General features: G+C 38.0%; 1 protein-coding gene across 2 annotated transcripts in view; it reads left to right on the top strand.

Moving 5' to 3' along the window:
* The window catches only part of taf2 (TAF2 RNA polymerase II, TATA box binding protein (TBP)-associated factor), a 165,406-nt gene that overhangs the window by 119,250 nt on the left and 22,212 nt on the right, over positions 1-23,944 (top strand). For both annotated transcript variants that reach the window (XM_059567327.1, XM_059567326.1), the window contains exon 21: positions 6,598-6,667. In XM_059567327.1, coding sequence (XP_059423310.1) covers positions 6,598-6,667 — 70 coding nt within the window. The remainder of the gene's footprint in view (positions 1-6,597; positions 6,668-23,944) is intronic.

The following is a 23,944-nucleotide window of genomic DNA, read 5'->3' as shown; positions in this document are numbered from 1 at the left end:
AAAAACAAAAATAAATTTAGCCACTCACATAGAAATATCTTAGGCCTTATCCATTTCTGACAGTTTTAGGGATTTTTAAAAATCCTAAAAAACTTTATTTGTGCTGCAAATAATAATTTCAAACTCATTTGATACTGACCTATGACATCCTGTGACATGATATTTATTTGAATTTACATAATCTCATGGATGTAACAGTAAATCTGTTCAGCTCACAGATGAAGACTAAGCTGTAATGCAAACAGAACTTGCACAAATGCTTATAGGTCAATAAAATCATTACAAAACACTTATAAATCATTTAAGGATTTGATAACACTTTAAAATAATGTCTAATTTGTTAACATTAGTAAATGCATTGGTAACACTTTATAATAACTGCACTCAATAGTAAATAGTCAGTTCATGCTTCATGCTATAAAGTCTTGTCCCAACATTAATAGTCATTAGTAAGCAGCTTATAAATACAGCTATAAATAACTTAATGGAGAGTAAAGGGTCCGTTATCTTCCTAAGAAAAATAAAAATAAACACAACACACAAAGAGCTCAGAAATATTTATTTCAATGTGCAATATAAAGAAACCGTACACTTGAATCCCCAAAATGGCTCCTACTATACATGTGTGTGTATATATATATATATATATATATATATATATATATATATTGTCCGCTGGGTGGTGCTGTGGCTATGTTTAAATAGAGCACCTGAGCAACAAGCGTGTGTGTTGGTATTTGGGAAGCACAGTTTTTGAGCGCATGGCAGAGAAGCTTGCAAGGAGGATTCTAGTTGTATGTGGTCCATAAGGTATGGCTTTGTGTGTACATGTGAACAAGGAGAGCCCACAAGAAGTTTGAGATCATGTTTAATGGAGCTCAAGTAATAAAGAAAGACATTTGTTATGAATCTACATCCGTCTCCATGGACTCTGTTTGTACGTGTTTTAAACTTGCTTACTCCTATTATCAACAGCATTTCTGTTCTGTATCCCTCTGTGTTGTTACTTTTTAGTTTGGTAGATGAATGTTCCTTTAAATCTCCTTTGAGAATCCTTTAAATGTATAAATAGTCCTCACTAGAGAAGGCAACGAGTGTGATATATACGTAGTTGACTATGAAGACTGGAAGAGAAAAAAAAACTCCTTATATTTAGGTGTGAAGAAGTATTAGGCATTTTTTCCTTTACTGATAAAATGAGCCAAAAAAAGAGGTTTAACTGAAAAATCCAAAATTATTAGATTCCCATGAGAAATATTCAAAATTAGAGCATTACAATAATTGCAAATTTAAGACATGACTACTGGACAGCAAAATGCTTACTTGGATATAATGGTCTTTTTCTTTTGCAATTCTTTTTTTCATATTTTCACCTGTTTTATTTTTCTTCTTTACTGACCCAGTGACCCAGTCAGATTTTTTTTCCAATGGTCATGTCTTAACCTTGCAATTTCTGTATTGCATTTGTTTTTGATATTTCTCATGGGGATTTCAAAATTTTCCGACTTTTCAGTTTGAGTTAAAACTCTTTTTTTGGTGCATTTCATCTGTAAAAGAAAACATGCCTAAGAACTCTGCACACCTGAATATAATGAGTTTTTCTCTTCCAGCTTTAATTGACAATTATATATCACTCATAAATGATTAAATAAAAAATAATGGTCGTTATTAAAGGAGCATTTCACCCGTGGGAACATTGATCTTCATTGAAAGTGGGTCATATATGTAGTCGAAATCTATTAAAATTTTCGAATTTGGTGCCTTTTTGACCGAGTTATTACAGAAAGTAACTTTAGGGCTCATTTGTATGGAAAACCACAACTCCCACAATGCAACACATTTGCACAGCTCCACAAGCCACTCCCACTCCCAAGACATTGAGGACACAGTTAGCGATGTATGGTATTTACGTGCCACAGTAGTAAACAATGCCACAGTAAGCTTTTTGTGCATTAAAAAAGGTACTGCACAAACAGTTTACAGTTGACGTTACCTAACTTATTAACCGGGAATCATTTCGTGATAATAATGCTTGAAGAAATTGTGTAAAATTGAAACACTTACTTTACAGTTAGACGTCCATTTGTCCCTGCAGGCTTCGGCTGGCGTTTCCAGTTTACCTTCGGAATTCTGAAATATGTCTCCAGGACGCCTCTGTCCATATGCGGGGCGAAACTAGGATGGTTCACAACGCAAACATCCGTGTCCTTGTCTGCCTCAGACATTTCTTCGAGGAGAAATTGGCATCTTTGAAATTCTTGGCAGCAGACGGACTCTAGCTCTGTGTCCGTAGGCGCACAACGAGAGCACAGGCACCACCAGTCCGCGCCAGCTCGAGCACGCCCGGGCTCCTCGGACGCAACAGGAAGGTCTCCGGCCTCGGCTGCAGCCGCCGCCTCCTGTTCCTCCATCAGCCTCCGCCTCCTGTTCCTCCATCAGCCTCCGCCTCCTGTTCCTCCATCAGCCTCCGCCTCCTGTTCCTCCATCAGCCTCAGCTGCTCTGCGCGATATTGTGGCTCGTATAGATAGCCACGAACATCTGTTTCGAGCAACAGACTTTGAAAATCCTCTTCCATATCATGAGTTGTTCCTCCAGCCATTCTCGTAAATCTGACTCCATAAGCGCTTATTAGCTTAGCTACATAGCTTCCAAACAAGATGGCGGATTTTCATTTTCGTTTCTGTAAATTTAGTCGCACCCACTGATCTGTAATAGGCCTGTAGGGTGAGTGGGTCCCACCCCCTGGAATAATAATAAGCTAGTGTGTGTAGTCTCTACACTTTTCAATGAATTTTGACTTCCTGCTTATTATGACGCAAAATGACGATTTTTACGTCATAATAAGCAGGAAGTAAAACACTTAAATCCTTATTTCTCCCATCTCAGGGAAAAATAAAGGAAAATCCATGATCATTATAATATATGACTGGGTTTCTAACAATACAAAGCTAAATGCAAATGGGTGAAGTGATCCTTTAAGATTGATATGGTTTGGAATTGGTAAAATGTGCTTGGAAAAAAATCACAATAAAGCAATGTTTTAATGTTTAAGTTTGGAATATTAACTGGCATGAATGAATGCTATATAATTATTGTTCATGTTAACATAGTTCATGTTTATAAATGAAATCTTATTGTAAATTGTTACTAAAGTTATATATATTGTTCTGTGAATGTGATTTCAAAGTCTAGATGATTCGGATTAACCCTTTAACTGCCGTATCCCTTAAAATCTGACTGCCAGAGGGCTATTGTGAATGCATGTGCCAGCTGGGCACAGTTTACCTGATGCCACCGGGGCTGTGCTGCACTGATGGCTTGAGCCCGCCATCGCTGCTTGCAGCTATATTTCTTCTTCTTCTTCTTCTCCGAAATGAATTGCATTTTTGAGGGCCTAAACATGCTCCAAAACTCACAAAACTTTGCACACGCATCAGGACTGGTGAAAACTTCTGATATAGGTTTCAGAAGTGGGTGTGGCGAAATGGCTCAATAGCGCCACCTGTTATATTTCAACGGAGTGTGCCTCAAGCTACGTTTCACGTACATGCATGAAAATCGGTACACACATGAAGCACACCATTATCTACAAAAAAGTCTCTTGGTACAAAATCCAAAACCCAACAGGAAGTAAGTTATTTTGAATTTCCTGTACAATTTTCTTTTGCAGTTTTTGCCATTTCCATGCCTCGTACTTTGACGAACTCCTCCTACAGTTTTAATCTGATTGTCTTCAAATTTGGTGAGGGTCATCATAAGACCTTTGTGATGTTAAATTGCGAAGGTTTTGAGTTTTCGTCAAGTGGTGTGTCCCCTGACGGCCTGACAAATTTTGACGTTTCGCCGTGAAACAGGAAGTTGCTGTAACTCAGGCAAGCCATGTCCGATCTTCCCCAAACTTCACACGTTTGATAGGTGTTCTGTCCTGAACAAACATCCATGACCAAATTCAGTTATAGTCATAGCACCACCTGCTGGTAACAGGAAGTGAAATGGTTAACACTGTTAAGGACTCCTGGGAACAAATTAAAAAGTGTAGACAAGTGTTAAATAAGCTGGCAACATACTAGATACATACTAATACATGTTAGCAACACTTAGCTAAGTGCTAAAGCATGTACTAATACAGTGATATTAACAGACCAAACTCACTAAACATCATATTAATAAAGTATACTATCTACAAAAAATCAGATGATCCCTGAATATGAATTCAACGCGTTTAATAACACGTTAAGCCTTTTCCTCCCATAGAAAACCATCATAAGGCTTAACATGTTATTAAACGACTTCCATTCATATTCAGGGATCATCTGTTTTTTTTGTTGTTGTTTTTTTGTACATCGTATACTTTAGTAGTATAATGTTTACTGAGTTTGGTTTTTAAAAATCACTGTCTTAGTACATTAAGCCACATTAAGCGTTTTCTTATAACGGTTTTCTATGGAAGGAAAAGGCTTAACGTGTTATTGTTGCATTCATATTCAGGGCTCATCTGATTTTTTTTTATAGATAGTATACTTTACTAGTATGATTTTTAGTGAGTTTGGTCTGTTAATATCACTTAGTACATTAAGCCATGTTAAGCGTTTTTCAAGGTAAGCGTTTTAGAGTGTCCCCTGTCATCCAGCGCAGCTGCCCCCTCAAGCATCAGGTCGTGGAGCAACATCAAAAAGAACAGCTGAGACCGGCCGTGTTAGGAGTAGCTGAAGCCTTCGCGAAATCTTGTCAAATACAGCCGTGAAAGTAACAGGCATACCTGCCGAGCTCACACTCTATCTGCAGGAGGAGTGAATCGACTCCAGCGCGAATCCACTGTCCTGGTGGGCCAGTGGTGACGCGATAATCAGTCTAGATTTCCGCTGCTGTCCAAATTCACACGCAAATACGTGTAATACATGTTAGAACTCTTTGATTTCTTTAAAAAAAATTGTTGCTGTTTGGCATTTAACAATAAACAAAAATGTTTTAAAACATGTCTCTGTCAGTTAAAAAAGCAACAATATATGCTACATAACTCAACGATAGAGCTTTGTATGCAGCAAAATCTGGATAAATTAGGCATGTAAAAAAAAACGGCGGTAATACCGCATATCGCGCTATTGAGCCACCCATAATGACCGCAAGGGGAATTTCTTAACCACGACAGCCCTACACACACGTATTCCAGCAATTCAAACTTTCATCGCAGTCTGTTCATTATCAAAATAAAATAGCCAACTAAACATTTAAATGGTTAAACTAGTCAGTTTAAATAGATTGTAGTCCAATCTGCTGTTATGACTAGGACGTTTTTGCTTATATGAAGAGGATGATCTTTTCCGTCTATATGGGAATGCATGTAAAAAAAAAAAGGCCTAGTTTACATTATATATAATAGTTTAACATTCAAATACATGGCGAATATGGAAACATTTGGATTTGGGTCGATTGAGACATGACCAATAACCTCAAAATAAATCTAAGTTCTCGCATGAACGATCTAATGCACTAATGCCGGATTTTTCAAAACAAATATGCCTACCGGAATGCAAAAATTCAAAATCTGTCATTTTCCAGAACAGAATCCAGCAGGATCAAATTAAGTACTGGTCATAATCATCAAATAAAAAGATTTAATGTGAGCAAAAGTCACTTTCGTTCCAGTGCCCACTTCTCAGCACGGCCTTCACAAGACTTTGGTTCCCAGCGATCCGTTGTGTGAAAAGTTTGTGTTCGAACAACATGACTCGCACAGAGGGCCATTAAAACCTCCATATGATGGACCATTCCAGGTTTTGGAATCCTCGGACAAGATATTCGTTATTGATGTAGGAGGGAGGTCAGAGTGTGTCTCGATTGATAGACTTAAACCAGCTCACAGAGACCTGGATCGGCCAACTGAGGTGGCCATGGCATCCCGACGTTGACGACTTGCCTCTGTCAACCCATCGGGCAAGTTTGTTGTTCGTGCTTCTACTGCTGATAACTCACTGCAGGTGACACATACAAGTGAGGGACGCAGCATTTGTGCTCCTGGCTTGTGTGGCACCTTATGTTTAATGATGTGACAGAATTCACATATGGTGCTTGTAAGGTTTTCCCCTCTGAGAATGTTCCCGGCTTCAGCATCCAGCTCACATGTCGTCTCCACTCATTTAATTGCACGAACTCCCCAAAGGGAAATAAAAAAAATAAAATAAAAAAAACAATTGCGTAAAATAATTTTTTTTTGTCAAAGATAGTTATATGACATTTATTAAAAATTGGGATCACATCTGAGACTTTTGTGTCCAAATTTGTCCACAAAGGACCAATTAAGGGTTCCTATACAAAGGATGCTTGAGGATTAAACAGAACTGGACACATCTGTTCAAAGTGTCTATTCGGCTTTCCAGTAAAGGGAAGGGCATTACAGTTAAAAAGAAAATAATAATCAGCAGTGCTGAATATATTTGTATATTCTTTGAAACGTCTGTGGAACATGAAGTGAACATAAGTTTTGTTATTTGAGCTCTGCCAGCATGCTTTCATGGCCTGATCCGGTGGTCAGTGAAGGAGAGCTTTGTAGGTTGCTGACTTGTAAATTGTGCATTTCATGTTCTGTTAATTGACAGTTGATAGGAGTTCCAGTGAACTGCAGTGGCTTTTGGATTTGGTACAGAATGATCCAGTCCATTACATAAGGTCAGTAATGATATCAAACATTGTGTCTTCAGATGTGTGTTATGTATGTATAACTGTAAACTAATTTTTTAAATTATTGAATACTTTCATGACATTGCATCACTTTATTCGATAATGTGTTTTTTGTACACGGAAATGATATATGTTATATAATGTTTTGATATATCAAACCTCCAAAATGTCAGGTGGTGCAGCCATCCACACATATGAACAAACTAAGACAACTATTAAAAAGAGTTTGAAACCTTTCCTATAAACACAATTTCACAAATACCAGTACTATTAAAGCACAGAGATTAGGGATTGCTCATATTTAACCATTTAACCATTTACCTAAAGTAATAGTAGGTAGACAGCCAGAATGGGTAATACCGCAGGGCCGCGGCGTTAACTGCAAGTCAGTCCCGTGTTAAAATCATTCACGAAAACTACCGCCAGGTGGCGCGAAAGAACAGATTGTGAACTGAATGTAATTGTAAAATGTTGGTTTGTGAACGGAGATGAAAGGAACATGTAAAACAACAAATTTAAAGACCTTTACACAAAGTATTTTATGCATGCTATCGTTAGTAAACAGCCATTACATATATAGGCATATGTATATATGAGATTATAAGCTAAATGTTTTAATTTCAGTTCATTCTTCGTTAATAAAAATATATATAATAATCTTCAGGTTCCATTTGCAGAGCGAAATGAGAACGGTCCAGCATTTACAAATAATTCTTATTAGCTCTGTTATTATTCTTGATTCTTCAAACTGCCAACACTCTACATTTGCCTTTACTGTGTGACCAAAAATTGTGAATTGTAACTTTGATCTCGCTGTTGTCTCACGCCCACATATTCATTGGAATCAGCAGTCGTTGAGCAGCGGTCCACTTTGGCATATTTTTCTCATTATGATTTATTTTTTATTTTTTATAAGCCTATATTATTATATACTGCAATTATATTTATCCATTAGAATTATATATTTTTTCATTCTTGTTCTGTTCTGATAAATTTGTTACATTTAACCTGTTAGCCAGCACCCCCCATTATGGGACTCACAGCTGAAAGTGCTCTAACTAACTTATAATTGTAATAGTTTCCTACTTCAGTGTGTTACAAACATAATTGTGGTGTCTTTAGAAAGAAGACCCTTTGGGCTTCACTTTTTATCAACCAGATTTGATAATGCTCAAAAATATTAAAAGTTATAGACACTAAAGTGCCTTGAATTTTTTTTACCACTCTTAAATATTTTTTTATTTGATATAAAAATACATGAAATAAGTCCTGGAGCAATCTAGAAAAGTAATGGGTTGAAAGCCACATGTCTCATGAGTTTCTATTTCAAATCTGAATAAAATATCATGAAAAATGAGACTCTTGCAAATATTTTTCTGAGACTATGTCTACACCCCCCACCCCCCCCCCCCCCCCCCAAAAAATATAAGAAAATATATTTCCCAATAGCATTGAAGGCTTCTACAAACTATTTAGTCAGTAAACATACCACTGCATAGTTTTTTTCAATTATAAAACACTAGACATAAACTTAGACATCATATAAATGATTTATTTGAGCAGTAGAAAAATACAATAAGAAAAATAAGAATAATAAGAAAAATAAAAAAAGATTTAACATTGTTTGCCAATATGAGATTGCTAGAGATGCATATTTTACAATGAATTACGATGCAAATAAGTGCTGATGTGCTCTTATACAGATGGTAATAACACAAATGTGCCGAAGTAAATAATCCACTCTCCCTATTCATATAGACGCGTTCACTTTGATAGCCGTGACCATTCAGTAATAGCGAGCTGATTTGGGCTGATTTGCACTCAAACAGATGGTAATCATGCACATACATTCACATTCAACATAAACCACACTCTCACATATATAAAAACTCTCTAAAATAAAAAAGAAAGACAGGAATTTGCGATCGCTGTAAGTTCCGCCTCCATCAGCTGACAGGTGCGTCGGAGCGCGTCACCAGCTCTGAGGAGAGAGCGCCAAATTCAAATAAACTATTTTCCGCCTATTTTTCATTCATTCTTTTTTCCGGTGGATCGCCTCATTCTGTTTGTGACACTGTACGCTGCAAAACCGTGCCGTGTTTTTACTACCAAGACGCAGTTTTCGACCGTGAGTTATTCCATAACGGACGCAAACAATTCTCTCGCTGAAGAAATGAAATGTAAACAAAGGAATTATGATCCATATTACAACGTTATTGCTTCGATGGACTAAACGTGCTTCATGAGATGTCGTTCAGTGGACCCTTACCTTTCTAACTAAACCGGGATTTACAGCTGTGGATGTGTTTATGACTCGTTATTACGACGGATCTGGTATGTACAGCGTTTTCAATGTTTATTTTTTTATGTGAACTGCTTACACAAATGTAGCAAATACAGTCTTTATAAGCATTCCATTGAAAAACAGCGATCTGTCGTCGATGCTTGAGGCTTAGATCTTTATAATGATACATAGTTTGTCAAGATTAAATTTGTCCTGTTTCATTTAAAAGATTTGTTGTAAAGTGAAGTGAACTAAAAATATCCTGTACATAAGCCTATAGCATTATTTAATGTGCACTTGTGACATTTTACCATTTCAACTTATAAACTCCTTAAGATTTTAAAGTCAGTTTAATAGTATTGAAATTCAAGTTGAATCTAGTATTTAAAAAAAAAAAGGTTTTAATTGCTTAAATTATTTCTATGGATTAATAAATTAGCATGACTTTATTCAATTCAAGTTTATTTGTTTAGCACTCTTTACAATACAAATCATTACGTTTCTACAATATTTAGTAGTAGCTTATAAGTGGTGACTGTCAGTTTGTGTGCATATGACAGGATTTTTCAGAAAAATTAATACATGACGTAGTCAGCCAGACGATGAACATTATTAACAGCAGTTATTATATGATGCACACTTGTAGCAATATTTGTTAGTTCTGTTTGTTGATTCAGGGTTAGCATCATCTGAGGTCCTCTGAGGGGTCAGCATCATCTCTTCTCAGGTGTTTTGGATCCAGACTGGAGCTTGTGTAAATCCTAGTTACATCCCGTGTAACTAGAAACAAATAGAAGCATCATTAGCATAGCTGCTTTTACAACAAAGTAAAATTAATTAGTTTAACCCAAGCTAAATAGAATAAAAATGCACATTTGGTCAGATACAACTGCAGTCACAATTTAAGAGATACATTATTCAATTGCTTGGGGAAAGAGATGTTTTTAATCTAGATTTAAACAGAGAGAGTGTGTCTGAACTCCGAACATTATCAGGAAGGCTATTCCAGAGTTTGGGAGCCAAATGTGAAAAAGCTCAACCTCCTTTAGTGGACTTAGCTATCCTAGGAACTACCAAACGTTTTGTGACCTTAGGGAGCATGTTGGATTGTAACGTGGTATGAGGCGTGTAAGGTACGCAGGAGCTAAACCATTAAGGGCCTTATAGGGAAAGTGATGATCATTTGTAACTGATACAGAACTTAATAGCCAGTGCAGAGACTGTAAAATTGGGGTAATATGATCATATTTTCTTGACAGGAAGCTGAACTCACTCCCGAACTTGCCCCCCCCCCCTCTTCTGCCCCAGGCACCACTGTACTATGAACCCCCCCCCCCCCCCCCCCCCCCCCACTAATATACGATGACATGCACCAGTCACTTTGTGCAGCATTGGTCTGCTCACTACCTCATTCTCCACGGAACTGACGTCATTCCCCTACCTCATCAGTCAGTTAAATAAAATAACTGCTCTTGAGCCCTTTGCCACTTTAATCAGACTTAATAAGCTTTTGTTTTTGCATTAAATAATATTTTATCTGCACTGTTGTTCACTTCATTGATTTGCACTCTATCTGCCTTTTGCCTTGCGCTGCTTTATTTAACTATTTTAAATTTTATTATATGTCTTTTTTAACATTCCCTTATTGTATAGTTGTATCTACATTTTATATTTTGATTTAGATTTTTAGGCTGTAATGTTAATGTTATCTGTGTGCACCGGGGGTCTGAGAGTAACGCAATTTCGATTCTCTGTATGTATGTACTGTACATGTGGAAGAATTGACAATAAAGCAGACTTGAACTTGACCTGGTAAGGACTCTAGCTGCTGCATTTTGGACTACCTATAACTTGTTTATTGAAGATGCAGGACAACCACCTAGAAGTGCATTACAATAGTCCAGTCTAGAGGTCATAAATGCATGAACTAGCTTTTCTGCATCAGAAACAGGTAACATATTTCGTAGCTTGGCAATGTTTCTAAGATGGAAGAATGCAGTTTTTGTAACATGGGAAATATGATTTTCAAAAGACAAGTTGCTGTCTAATGTAACACCCAGATTTTTGACTGTAGAGGAAGTAACAGTACATCCGTCTAGTTGCAAATTGTAATCTACAAGATTCTGTGTACTGTTTTTTTGGTCCACTAATTATCTCTGTCTTATCCGAATTTAATAAGAGAAAATTATTGGTCATCCATGTATATTGAAAATAAAAGGGGACCTAGGACGGATCCTTGTGGCACTCCATATTTTACTGGTGATAAATGAGATGACTCCCCATCTAACAAAACTAAATGGTAGCGATCGGACAGGTAGGATCTAAACCATCTTAGAGCCTGCCCTTGAATACCTGTATAGGTTTGTAATCGATCTATGAGTATGTCATGATCTATGGTTTCGAACTCAGCACTAAGATCAAGTAAAACTAGCAATGAGATTCATCATAGCATTTCTTACAAGCAGTATTCGTTTTCTGAAGCGAAGCACCCACTTTTTTCATTTTTAAATCTATTAATCGCTCGCATATCTCCTACAACCTTTTTTTTTTTTTTTAAGGAAGGTGCCATCAGGGAGTCAAAAGATAATAACATTATCATTAGAGTTGCCAAATAACTTCAAAAATGGAAAATAAGGTGTAATAGAGGTTCTTTCTTTTATTCTTTATTTATAATATTCTTGAAGAAAATAAATATTTATTCTTGAAGAAAATAAGGGAAAGAATAAGGGATGATCCAAATATTTGTAATGTACAATAATATAGGCCTATATCTGCCTGCAGTTAAAAGGTTATCATATTTGTTTTGATTCACCCATTTTTGTTATGGGTTTATTTTAATTTCTTATATAAATTATTTGTAAATATAGCAGACACTGTTTAACCGTGTCTACACCGGATAGTCTTGTTCATTTTGTAGGGTGAAACATCTCTCTCACTCGGCAGCAGAGTTTGTGAGTGAAGTGGAGCAGCAGCAATTTCTCCTCCGTGGTCCGAGCATTCAATAAATCACTCCGATCCGCGCTCACTGATACCAGAAACACCGCTCCGCCTTCACGCCGTGGCTAAAGTTGAAATGTTATGTTCATAACGTAGCCTATGAAAATAAAATAAAAATAAATAAATAAAATAACAGGAGAGTTTCTAAGGGGATTGAGCTAGAGATCGACCGATATGGGTTTTTCTATAGCCGATGTTTCTATTGCCTGATGGTCGATATGTGCTGCCGATTTTTCTAGTCAAACCTGTGCTCGCTTGTCCTCGTATGCAAGCACTCATGCACTCTCTCGAACTAATGCACTATAAATGCCGGATTTTTTTAAACAAATAGGCCTAGCGGAATGCAAAAATTTCAAAATTGAATATTTTGCAGAACAGGATCAAACAAAACAGTACTGGTCATAATACTTGCATAAAATGTTTGATGTGAAAAAAGCAGTTCACTGACTGCACAGCACAGCCACAAGTGCCACACTTACGTTTGGGATAATTTTATTTTTAATACTATGGTGTCATTTGAAAACATTGCAATTGCGTTTTAAAATACAGCAACGAATACCACAAAACCATTTAAAGAGGCGCATTCAGCGGTTTCCTTGACGGGAAACAGTCAACAAAGTAAAATGATCTCAAACGTATGGCGCGCACTCTCTTCATTTTATCAAATGATCACAATCACATCTATGAATTTTATAGTCCTGCTACTAGCATTTTATTCAGACTAAAACCCCTTTAATTCGGGTGAGAAAGCTTTTTTCCCAAGTGGCTTTTGCACATAATAATACCGCTGCAGATGCATTTTGCAGCATTAAGGTTATTAATCGATAGTTAATTTAAACGATGATCAATCATGTAAATGATCGAATATTGACATCCCTAAATGCAACTGAGTTGGATGGAAACTGGCTATTTTCTGCATCAAACCATGCTTCCGATCAAATGTCATTCACCATTCTGGGCAGCTCCAGGACAGCTGTCTCTCTGACCACAGTGCTGTCTGTGAGCGGGGTGGAGTAACGTAGCCCTCAATCATGCTGCAGTGTTTGTGAGAGCTGCCAACTTCTCCACCCCATTTACAGAGTGAAATTGTCTGACTACCTTTGTCTCCCAGGACTGTTGTTGAATCTTCCAAAAGTTTTAGCTTGGGGTCCTTCACATGTGCCAGCAGCACTTTCCACAGCTCCAGTAACACGGGGCTGCCCGCTGACATGCCTGACTTTAAATTGGCGATTGTGTGTGAATGTGCTGTACCTGTTTAAATCATGTTTTAACCCTCTGAGGTCTAAGGGTATTTTTGGGGCCTGGAGAAGTTTTGTCATGCCCTGACATTTGTGGGGGTTTTTTCAGTTGCTTATAAACATTTAAATGGCTAAAGTCTAATATCTCTCTAATCAGCACAAATTGGGCTATAATAATAATATGTGAGCTGCATGTATGTACATGATTGTGTTTTTGAGAAAAAAAAATGTATGCGTGGTTAGTGAAAAACTAAAAATTGTAAATCACTTGAATAAGGCCATAAAACACATACAGAACATTGGTTCCCCGGGACTTCTGAGAACTGGAGCTTGTAGCCTAGAATTTTTCTTTCTAAATCTTTCAAAATCAAATTATTTACTCACAGAAAACAATATATTGATTTAAATTTTCTAAGACACTTTTTGTGTTGAAAGGGTCTATGCGAGAGGGCGTGAACTATCAGCATTATGTTGTGATTTACACCGGAGAAGACAAAGGTGTATAATGAGCTGCATAATGAGCCTTTCAGTCAGGTGTGTGACAGAGAGAAGGGTAACAAGAAAGAATGTGGACAAAATAAATGTATATATTTTTATGTTTGTAGTTTATTTAGAATATATTTAATTATCCCACAAAATAATTTAATATTCACTCGGGAGTGTAGTTTAACAGTTTATTAGGAAAAATCAAAGCTGACTTTCCAAGCTGAATTTTTAGGATCATTGCTTCAGTCACACACTTGATTTTTTACAAAAAAAAAAAAACATTTATTGTTATTAGTATCATTATTATTATTAGAAATGTGGAAAAGAGCCGAGAATGTTTTTTTTCTTTATATATAAATTGAAAGAACAGCATTGTTTGCAAAGCTGTATGGATAGCAAAGCTATCCAAAGTTCTGTACAATGTAAAATAAAAGTGAAAAGGAGAAACAGAAAAGAAGCAAACAAGACATATAATACAATAAAACCACAATGAAGTGAAATTAAAATGCTAAGGAGAAAAGATACGTTTTCAACCTTGATTTAAAAATGGTAATGGAAGGTGCAAGGCAGCAGTCTAGAGGCAATTGGTTCCACAGACTGGGAGAAAGTGACTGAAAAGGCTCTGTCACCCTTAGTTTTCAAACGTGAACGAGGGACAGATAAAAGAGCCCTGTCAGTGGATCTTAAATGTCTGGTACTGGACACAGTAAGATGATCATGCTTCCATCTCCTCTCTGCTTACATTTGTTAGTTACATTTATTTGTTACATTTATATTATTTACATCATGCTATTGAATGTTATTTCGAATGTTATAACTTCATAATGTTTCACTTGATTATAAATTGTCAAGAATTATAGTTTGGAAAAATTCTAACTAGTATAATGTTTACACATTATGTGAAACCTAATACAAGTATATAAATAAAAAGAGACTTACTCATGTTTATGATCTCTGCTGAATAAAGCGCTTCATTCTTTTTTCTGAGGAAACCTCAAATCCTGAGGTAATCCATCACATCTTCTTGGTGTGAATTATGTCTTATTCCTCGCGAAGCAAACAGTAAAAAAAAAAACCTTGAACAGTCTCGTTGCTTTGTTTTCTGTGTGGGTGTATTCAAGACGCGCGCTCCAGTGAAATATTATAATCTCAATAGCGCATGGGCGTGGTTGTATTAGATATAATGAAGGGGACGTGAAAGTCTGGACATTGTGTTGTTTTCATATGGATTACTTGATCACAGAATATTTGTTTTCGGTAGCACTTGTTTAGTTTAAAAGTAGACATGTCAAGTTTCTATAGATATATCTCTCATTAATTTAATTTTGTTAGGTCCATACAATATTTTTTAGAGTGTGAAATATAAATTCTCACAGAATGTAGCCTATTCATAAGCAATATATTGAACCATCTCGTTAAGTTTTTCTATACCCCAAACAGAGTCCAGACATCAGTAAAGTATCCGTCTTTATGTTTCATAGGCTTTTTTAGATTTGGGAATACGCATGCGTTACGTGACAAAAAGGGTTTTGGGAGACATTATATTTTGTGATTTAATGTCAATGTCACCTTTATTTATATAGCGCTTTAAACAAAATACATTGCGTCAAAGCAACTGAACAACATTCATTAGGAAAACAGTGTCAATAATGCAAAAATGATAGTTAAAGGCAGTTCATCATTGGATTCAGTGATGTCATCTCTGTTCAGTTAAATAGTGTCTGTGCATTTATTTGCAATCAAGTCAACGATATCGCTGTAGATGAAGTGGCCCCAACTAAGCAAGCCAGAGGCGACAGCGGCAAGGAACCGAAACTCCATCGGTGACAGAATGGAGAAAAAAACCTTGGGAGAAACCAGGCTCAGTTGGGGGGCCAGTTCTCCTCTGACCAGACGAAACCAGTAGTTAAATTCCAGGCTGCAGCAAAGTCAGATTGTGCAGAAGAATCATCTGTTTCCTGTGGTCTTGTCCTGGTGCTCCTCTGAGACAAGGTCTTTACAGGGGATCTGTATCTGGGGCTCTAGTTGTCCTGGTCTCCTCTGTCTTTCAGGGATGTAGAGGTCCTTTCTAGGTGCTGATCCACCATCTGGTCTGGATACGTACTGGATCCGGGTGACTGCAGTGACCCTCTGATCTGGACACAGACTGGATCTGGTGGCCACGGTGACCTCGGAACAAGAGAGAAACAGACAAATATTAGCATAGATGCCATTCTTCTAATGATGTAGCAAGTACATAGGTTGTTATTGGAAGTGTTTCCGGTTCCGGTTTACCTAATTAATGCAGCCTAAATATCCTTTAACGGATTTGGATAATAAAAGCATATTAGTATGTTATGTGTATGCCAGGTTAAAGAGATGGGTCTTTAATCTAGATTTAAACTGCAAGAGTGTGTCTGCCTCCCGAACAATGTTAGGTAGGTTATTCCAGAGTTTGGGCGCCAAATAGGGAAAGGATCTGCCGCCTGCAGTTGATTTTGATATTCTAGGTATTATCAAATTGCCTGAGTTTTGAGAACGTAGCGGACGTAGAGGATTATAATGTAAAAGGAGCTCATTCAAATACTGAGGTGCTAAACCATTCAGGGCTTTATAAGTAATAAGCAATATTTTAAAATCTATGCGATGCTTGATAGGGAGCCAGTGCAGTGTTGACAGGACCGGGCTAATATGGTCATACTTCCTGGTTCTAGTAAGAACTCTTGCTGCTGCATTTTGGACTAGCTGTAGTTTGTTTACTAAGCGTGCAGAACAACCACCCAATAAAGCATTACAATAATCTAACCTTGAGGTCATAAATGCATGGATTAACATTTCTGCATTTGACATTGAGAGCATAGGCCGTAATTTAGATATATTTTTGAGATGGAAAAATGCAGTTTTACAAATGCTAGAAACGTGGCTTTCTAAGGAAAGATTGCGATCAAGTAGCACACCTAGGTTCCTAACTGATGACGAAGAATTGACAGAGCAACCATCAAGTCTTAGACAGTGTTCTAGGTTATTACAAGCAGAGTTTTTAGGTCCTATAATTAACACCTCTGTTTTTTCAGAATTTAGCAGTAAGAAATTACTCGTCATCCAGTTTTTTATATCGACTATGCAATCCATTAGTTTTTCAAATTGGTGTGTTTCACCGGGCTGCGAAGAAATATAGAGCTGAGTATCATCAGCATAACAGTGAAAGCTAACACCATGTTTCCTGATGATATCTCCCAAGGGTAACATATAAAGCGTGAAGAGTAGCGGCCCTAGTACTGAGCCTTGAGGTACTCCATACTGCACTTGTGATCGATAGGATACATCTTCATTCACTGCTACGAACTGATGGCGGTCATATAAGTACGATTTAAACCATGCTAATGCACTTCCACTGATGCCAACAAAGTATTCAAGTCTATGCAAAAGAATGTTGTGGTCAATTGTGTCAAACGCAGCACTAAGATCCAATAAAACTAATAGAGAGATACACCCACGATCAGATGATAAGAGCAGATCATTTGTAACTCTAAGAAGAGCAGTCTCAGTACTATGATACGGTCTAAATCCTGACTGGAAATCCTCACATATACCATTTTTCTCTAAGAAGGAATATAATTGTGTGGATACCACCTTTTCTAGTATCTTGGACAGAAAAGGGAGATTCGAGATTGGTCTATAATTAACTAGTTCTTTGGGGTCAAGTTGTGGTTTTTTGATGAGAGGCTTAATAACAGCCAGTTTGAAGGTTTTGGGGACATGTCCTAATGACAATGAGGAATTAATAATAGTCAGAAGAGGATCTATGACTTCTGGAAGCACCTCTTTCAGGAGCTTAGATGGTATAGGGTCTAACATACATGTTGTTGGTTTAGATGATTTAACAAGTTTATACAATTCTTCCTCTCCTATGGTAGAGAATGAGTGGAACTGTTCCTCAGGGGGTCTATAGTGCACTGTCTGATGTGATACTGTAGCTGACGGCTGAATGGTTGCAATTTTATCTCTAATAGTATCGATTTTAGAAGTAAAGTAGTTCATAAAGTCATTACTGCTGTGGTGTTGGGAAATGTCAACACTTGTTGAGGCTTTATTTTTCGTTAATTTAGCCACTGTATTGAATAAGTACCTGGGGTTATGTTTGTTTTCTTCTAAAAGAGAAGAAAAGTAATCGGATCTAGCAGTTTTTAATGCTTTTCTGTAGGATATGTTACTTTCCCGCCAAGCAATACGAAATACCTCTAGTTTTGTTTTCCTCCAGCTGCGCTCCATTTTTCGGGCTGCTCTCTTTAGGGTGCGAGTATGCTCATTATACCATGGTGTCAAACTGTTTTCCTTAACCTTCCTTAAGCGTAAAGGAGCAACTATATTTAAAGTGCTAGAAAAGAGAGAGTCCATAGTTTCTGTTACATCATCAAGTTGTTCTGAGGTTTTGGATATGCTAAGGAATTTGGATACATCAGGAAGATAACTTAAAAAGCAGTCTTTTGTGTTAGAAGTGATGGTTCTTCCATACTTGTAACAAGAAGTAGAATTTACAATTTTGGCTATATGAATTTTGCAAAGAACTAAATAATGATCTGAGATATCATCACTTGGCTGCATAATTTCAACACCATCAACATCAATTCCATGTGACAGTATTAAATCTAGAGTATGATTTCGACAGTGAGTAGGTCCTGAAACGTGTTGTCTAACACCAATAGAGTTCAGAATGTCTATAAATGCTGATCCCAATGCATCGTTTTCATTATCAACATGGATATTAAAATCACCAAGTATTAAAACTTTATCTGCAGCCAGAACTAACTCGGATGTAAAATCACCAAACTCTTTAATAAAGTCTGTATGGTGCCCTGGTGGCCTGTATACAGTAGCCAGTACAAACATAACAGGGGATTTATCATTAACATTTGTTTCTCTGGATAATGTTATATGAAGTACCATTACTTCAAACGAGTTATACTTGTAGCCTGCCCTCTGAGAAATCCTGAAAACGTTGTTATAAATTGAAGCAACACCTCCGCCTTTGCCTTTTAGACGTGGCTCATGTTTATAACAGTAATCCTGGGGGGTGGACTCATTTAAAATAATGTAATCATCAGGGTTTAGCCAGGTTTCTGTCAAACAGAGTACATCTATATTATGATCAGTGATCATATTATTTACAAAAAGTGTTTTCGTAGAAAGGGATCTGATATTCAATAAGCCAAGCTTTATCATTTGTTTATCCATATTGCTTCTGTTTTTTATTTGTTGAACCTCAATTAAATTGTTAATCTTAACTTGGTTTGGACGTTTTTTGTATTTTCTAGTTCAGGGAACAGACACAGTCTCTATAGTGTGATATCTACGTGAAAAAGTCTCTATGTGCTGAGAATTAACTGACCTCTGTGACGGGAGGCAGCTAGCAGACGGTCGGTTTAGCCAGTCTGTCTGCTTCCTGACCTGGGCTCCAGTTAGTCAAGTATAAACACGAAGACTATTTGCCATATTTCTAGAGAGAAGAGTGGCGCCACCCCAGGAGGGATGAAGACCATCTCTTTTAAACAGGTCAGGTCTGCCCCAAAAGCTCGTCCAATTGTCTATGAAACCTATGTTATTCTGTGGGCACCACTTAGACATCCAGCCATTGAGTGATGACAATCTGCTATGCATCTCATCACCACGGTAAGCAGGGAGGGGACCAGAGCATATTACAGTGTCTGACATCGTGCTTGCAAGTTCACACACCTCTTTAATGTTATTTTTAGTGATCTCCGACTGGCGAAGTCGAACATCATTAGCGCCAGCATGAATAACAATCTTACTGTATTTACGTTTAGCATTAGCCAGCACTTTTAAATTTGTCAAGATGTCAGGCGCTCTGGCTCCCGGTAAACATTTGACTATGGTGGCTGGTGTCTCTATATTCACGTTCCGTACAATAGAATCACCAATAACTAGAGCACTTTCATCAGGTTTCTCAGTGGGTGCATCACTGAGTGGGGAGAACCTGTTTAATGTTTTGATCGGAACAGAAGAGCGGTGTTTTGACCCACGACTACGCTGCCTCACCGTCACCCAGTTGCCCTGCTGCAAGGGCTCTGTTTCCGGAACCGAACAATGTACAGGAATCCCTGAGCTAGACGCATCCAAAGCCGTATCTAGAGCCCTAACATTCTTACTGTCCTCAATTAAAGTTTGGATGCGTGTCTCTAATTCTGAAATCTTCTCTGTCAGCCTAACTATTTCCCTGCATTTATCACATGTGAATCCCTCATCAGCGACAGAGATAGATAAACTGTACATGTGGCAAGAGGTGCAAGAAACAATGATAGGAGAAGCCATTACTCACCGTGCTTGATGAAACTTCTTACTGCGGTTGTTTGATGAACTTGTGAAAAACTGGAGCGAAGGAGAGGAGAAAAGAAAACAGCGATAGGTTCGAATGAAAACGCTAATGACAAGCTAACGAGTGCTAACGCTTTGCAGGTGTACTGCACTCACGGAAATAAAATAAAAGTGAACGATCAAAGTTAATCTGATAAGATTGATCGATAATATAAGAAATATGGTGTGAATTAAGTTATATTTTACCACTTTAAAAAACAGAGAGTGATAGTAAGATTTAAAATGCACAAACCAGAAGCACAATATCTGTAAAGAAGGGTTGGCCATTCTCAAAACATAAAATATAAATATTATTTCAATATACATTTTTTTGTTTCAGAGGAAAAATCAGTGTTAAGGCATCTCTCCATTACAGACCAGAAGAATTTTTGCAAACGTGTATAAAATGCTTAAAAAACTTTAACAGAGATGTCTAGAGGGTATTTAATAGGTCTGCTCCCTCGAACATTTTTCGTTACTAGTCGTTCATTTGTCATTATTCATTGCATTATTCAACTAATCGCAGGTTTATATTAAATTTACATTTATAATCATTAATGAGCCTTAATATATTCTGCGCTCAAGCACACGCATTAAGTTTGCCACAAAGCACGGACAGAAGCAGCCTAATAATTGTGAAAAAGGAGACCGTTTATTTATTAATAAGCAAATGATTTCTTGTCAGCTGCAAGATGAATTTCACAGTGCTGGCTCTCTCCACATGGACGCGCCTTTAGAGAGAAATGCAACCTTCACAGATTACAAAATGCTTTCGTTTTGAATTGATTCGTTTAAAAGACATTATAAGCTTTCTGTAGATATATTTCTCATGTATGTGGGACACACCATTTTTCAGTTATTTCATTATCTGGAAAAAAATCACATGATCGAGAGGGCGCCTCCCTGTCATGCATGCGCATTAATAATTTTTGCACAAACACTTGAATATGAATAATAATTCACATTTTGCATATGCATTACAAAGTATTTTTTTTTACATGCAATTATCCAAAATAAAACCAAACAAGATTTGTAATGAAGATAAAATATGTAGAAAAATAAGAATAAATGCTGCGCGAGCACTCAGCATAATGCACGCCGAGCAAATCTTGCACTGATATTTTAAGGAATATTATACAAACCTGCATTTAAATGTGGCTGCAATTTATTATTATATATATTTTTTTTTTATGTATTTCTTTTTACTTAAATTATATGAAAGCAAGAAAAGACTCAATTTAAAATAACAGTTGTTGTTAATTAAGCTCTTTTTTACATCTTGTGCATTTTGTTGATTATAATGAGATAACTTGAGTTTATATGTGAAGACGTTTTATTAATCATTCCATTCATTAGAGTTTCAATAATTTAGTTAAATCGAGCAGGTTTAATTTATTTCTTGTTTTAATTAGGCCTAAATAATGGGAGTGCCTCACGTTTTACTAAAAGAAAATAATTTATAAAACACGCAAGCCTAGCAACTATAGGCTACCACTTTTAATATTCCAATGCAAAGTAAACCACAATTTCTTTTGAATAATATAACACATAATTCATATTATATAAATAATACTTCACACTATTTAAATGTCAAATCTAAAATATGGTGTAGAAAAAATATAGGCACAGGCTCATAGGCTTGACATTTATCCTGCTTAAATTCGTTCTAAGAAACGCACATATCTTCGTAAGGACTAAACTTTCATCTGTGAATAGTAAATATTTTAACTAGCCTACAGTGTTTTTCTTTCATTTTCCCCGACTGCAGCCATCAAATGTAACACATCGGTAAGGCAAAGCTGACGTCTATTTGCGAAAAAGTGCTTTGATGTGCTTGTCTGATAACTTGTGGTTAAAGCGCCACTCAGCGGTCAAAAGCTGCAAATGCACTTTGCAGACATGGCGGCGGTGGTAGAACCATCATTTTGGATGGCCACCTTACTGTAGAATTTGAACCAATTAATACGATCGATTTTTTTTTAAGTTTGTTGCATAATGAAAGAGAAAATTATGGTATACATATGGTATTTATTTACTCACAGGCGTGTGTCGACATGTGCAGCATGCAAATTTTGCTGAGCAAGCACCTGCTTCACCTTCACTTATTTAACTGATCTAGTAATGGTAACACAATGGCAGGTAGCAATATTGGATAAATGGTTATTGTGGCGAGTGGGGCGGGGCCGAGGGACGTGGGAACAAGGAGTGAGGCCGGCAATGATTGGGCAAATCAGTGACACCTGCGGCCCTCCGCCGGTCTCGAGTCCCACGTAGGAGATGGAAGGATATAAAACTGGAGCGACGACAGTGAAGGACGAGAGAGGACCAGGCCTGGGCTTTTAGTTGTGTTTTGGTTTTTATTTGAGCGCACCAGTCGTCTGTGAGGGGCTGGTGCGCTGTTTTGTGTTTATTTTGAATTATAAAAGTCTCATTTGATTGTCTGCCGGTTCCCGCCTCCTTCTTCCCGAAGATTACGAAGGTTTAATTCATTACAGTGGTGCCGAAGCCCCGGAGAAGGAGGGACGCGCTGCTGAAGATCCCTCGCTGCTGTGGTGAATCCGCGGTGCCACGGAGCTGGCGAGGAGGATGCCGCCATGGACGCTCGAGGCGGTGGACTGGAGCGAGTTGCCGGTGACGGGCGAGCTCGCTGCTGACCGCCCGCGATGTGGAGGGACGGCTGCCGTCCGTGAGGGAGCAGAGGAGTCGGCGCCGTTCGCCAGGGGGCCGGAGCCTGCTGCCTCCGTGAAGGTATCCGGAGGAGCAGGGAACGGGGTCTCCTGCTGGCTGCCCAAAACCGGAGGAGCCGTCGCCGTCCACCGAGCGGCGGAGGGGTGTTGTGCTGTCCGCCGAGGGCCGTCCAGTGCCACCGCCAGGCACCGCGGAGGAGATCGCCCAGCCGGTGGAGGACCCGAGCGGCAGTGCGTCTGGAAACCGGAATTTTTTTTTTTTTTTTTTTTTTCTTCTCTCTCTCCCCTCTCTCGTCTCTGTTGCTCCTCCTTCCATCTCCTTTTCTCTCGCCTCGTCTGTCCTACCCCCAGGTTCCCGCAGGTTCCCGTGAGCGGTCCCCCCCGGAGGGAGGGGGGGGGGTAGAGCGCAGTCTCGAGGGTACCCCCCGGCCTGCGAGGGGCGATGGGGGTATGTGGCGAGTGGGGCGGGGCCGAGGGACGTGGGAACAAGGAGTGAGGCCGGCAATGATTGGGCAAATCAGTGACACCTGCGGCCCTCCGCCGGTCTCGAGTCCCACGTAGGAGATGGAAGGATATAAAACTGGAGCGACGACAGTGAAGGACGAGAGGACCAGGCCTGGGCTTTTAGTTGTGTTTTGGTTTTTATTTGAGCGCACCAGTCGTCCGTGAGGGGCTGGTGCGCTGTTTTGTGTTTATTTTTGTAATGAAAATGTTATTTGATTGTCCGCCGGTTCCCGCCTCCTTCTTCCCGATGATTAGGAAGTTTTAATTCATTACAGTTATCAGAGAAAATCCATGAGGGAATGTATGTAAATTCTGAATGGATTATAGCTTAGTGCGCAATGGGTGCACCCCTTTATCACAGTAAAGCTGTCACTTATCTTACTATAGATCATCGTGATCTAACAAAGTCAATTAAAAATAATCAAAGAAGCTTTACAATGTACAAATAATCTTTTATTTACATTGTATAAACTTAAATCAACAAATATCTCTGTGATTGGTTGTATTGCTCAACGCTGCTGCAAACACGCCGTGAATTGAAACATGACCAGTGGATGAAAAGTCCCAAATAGTGGTAGACCGATATATATATATATATATATATATATAATAATATAATTATTATTATTATTATTATTTCTGACTTCTGATATCTTTGAAAGCAGGGTGGGCTATGACTGATATAAAGCCGATATAATTGTATTTATTTTAATTATTA

This window comes from Carassius carassius, chromosome 15 (genome assembly GCF_963082965.1).
Source record: "Carassius carassius chromosome 15, fCarCar2.1, whole genome shotgun sequence".
In the NCBI taxonomy this organism is placed as follows: Eukaryota; Metazoa; Chordata; class Actinopteri; order Cypriniformes; family Cyprinidae; genus Carassius; species Carassius carassius.
The sequence above is the reverse complement of the archived record's forward strand: the minus strand, read 5'-3'. Positions and strand labels throughout refer to the sequence as shown.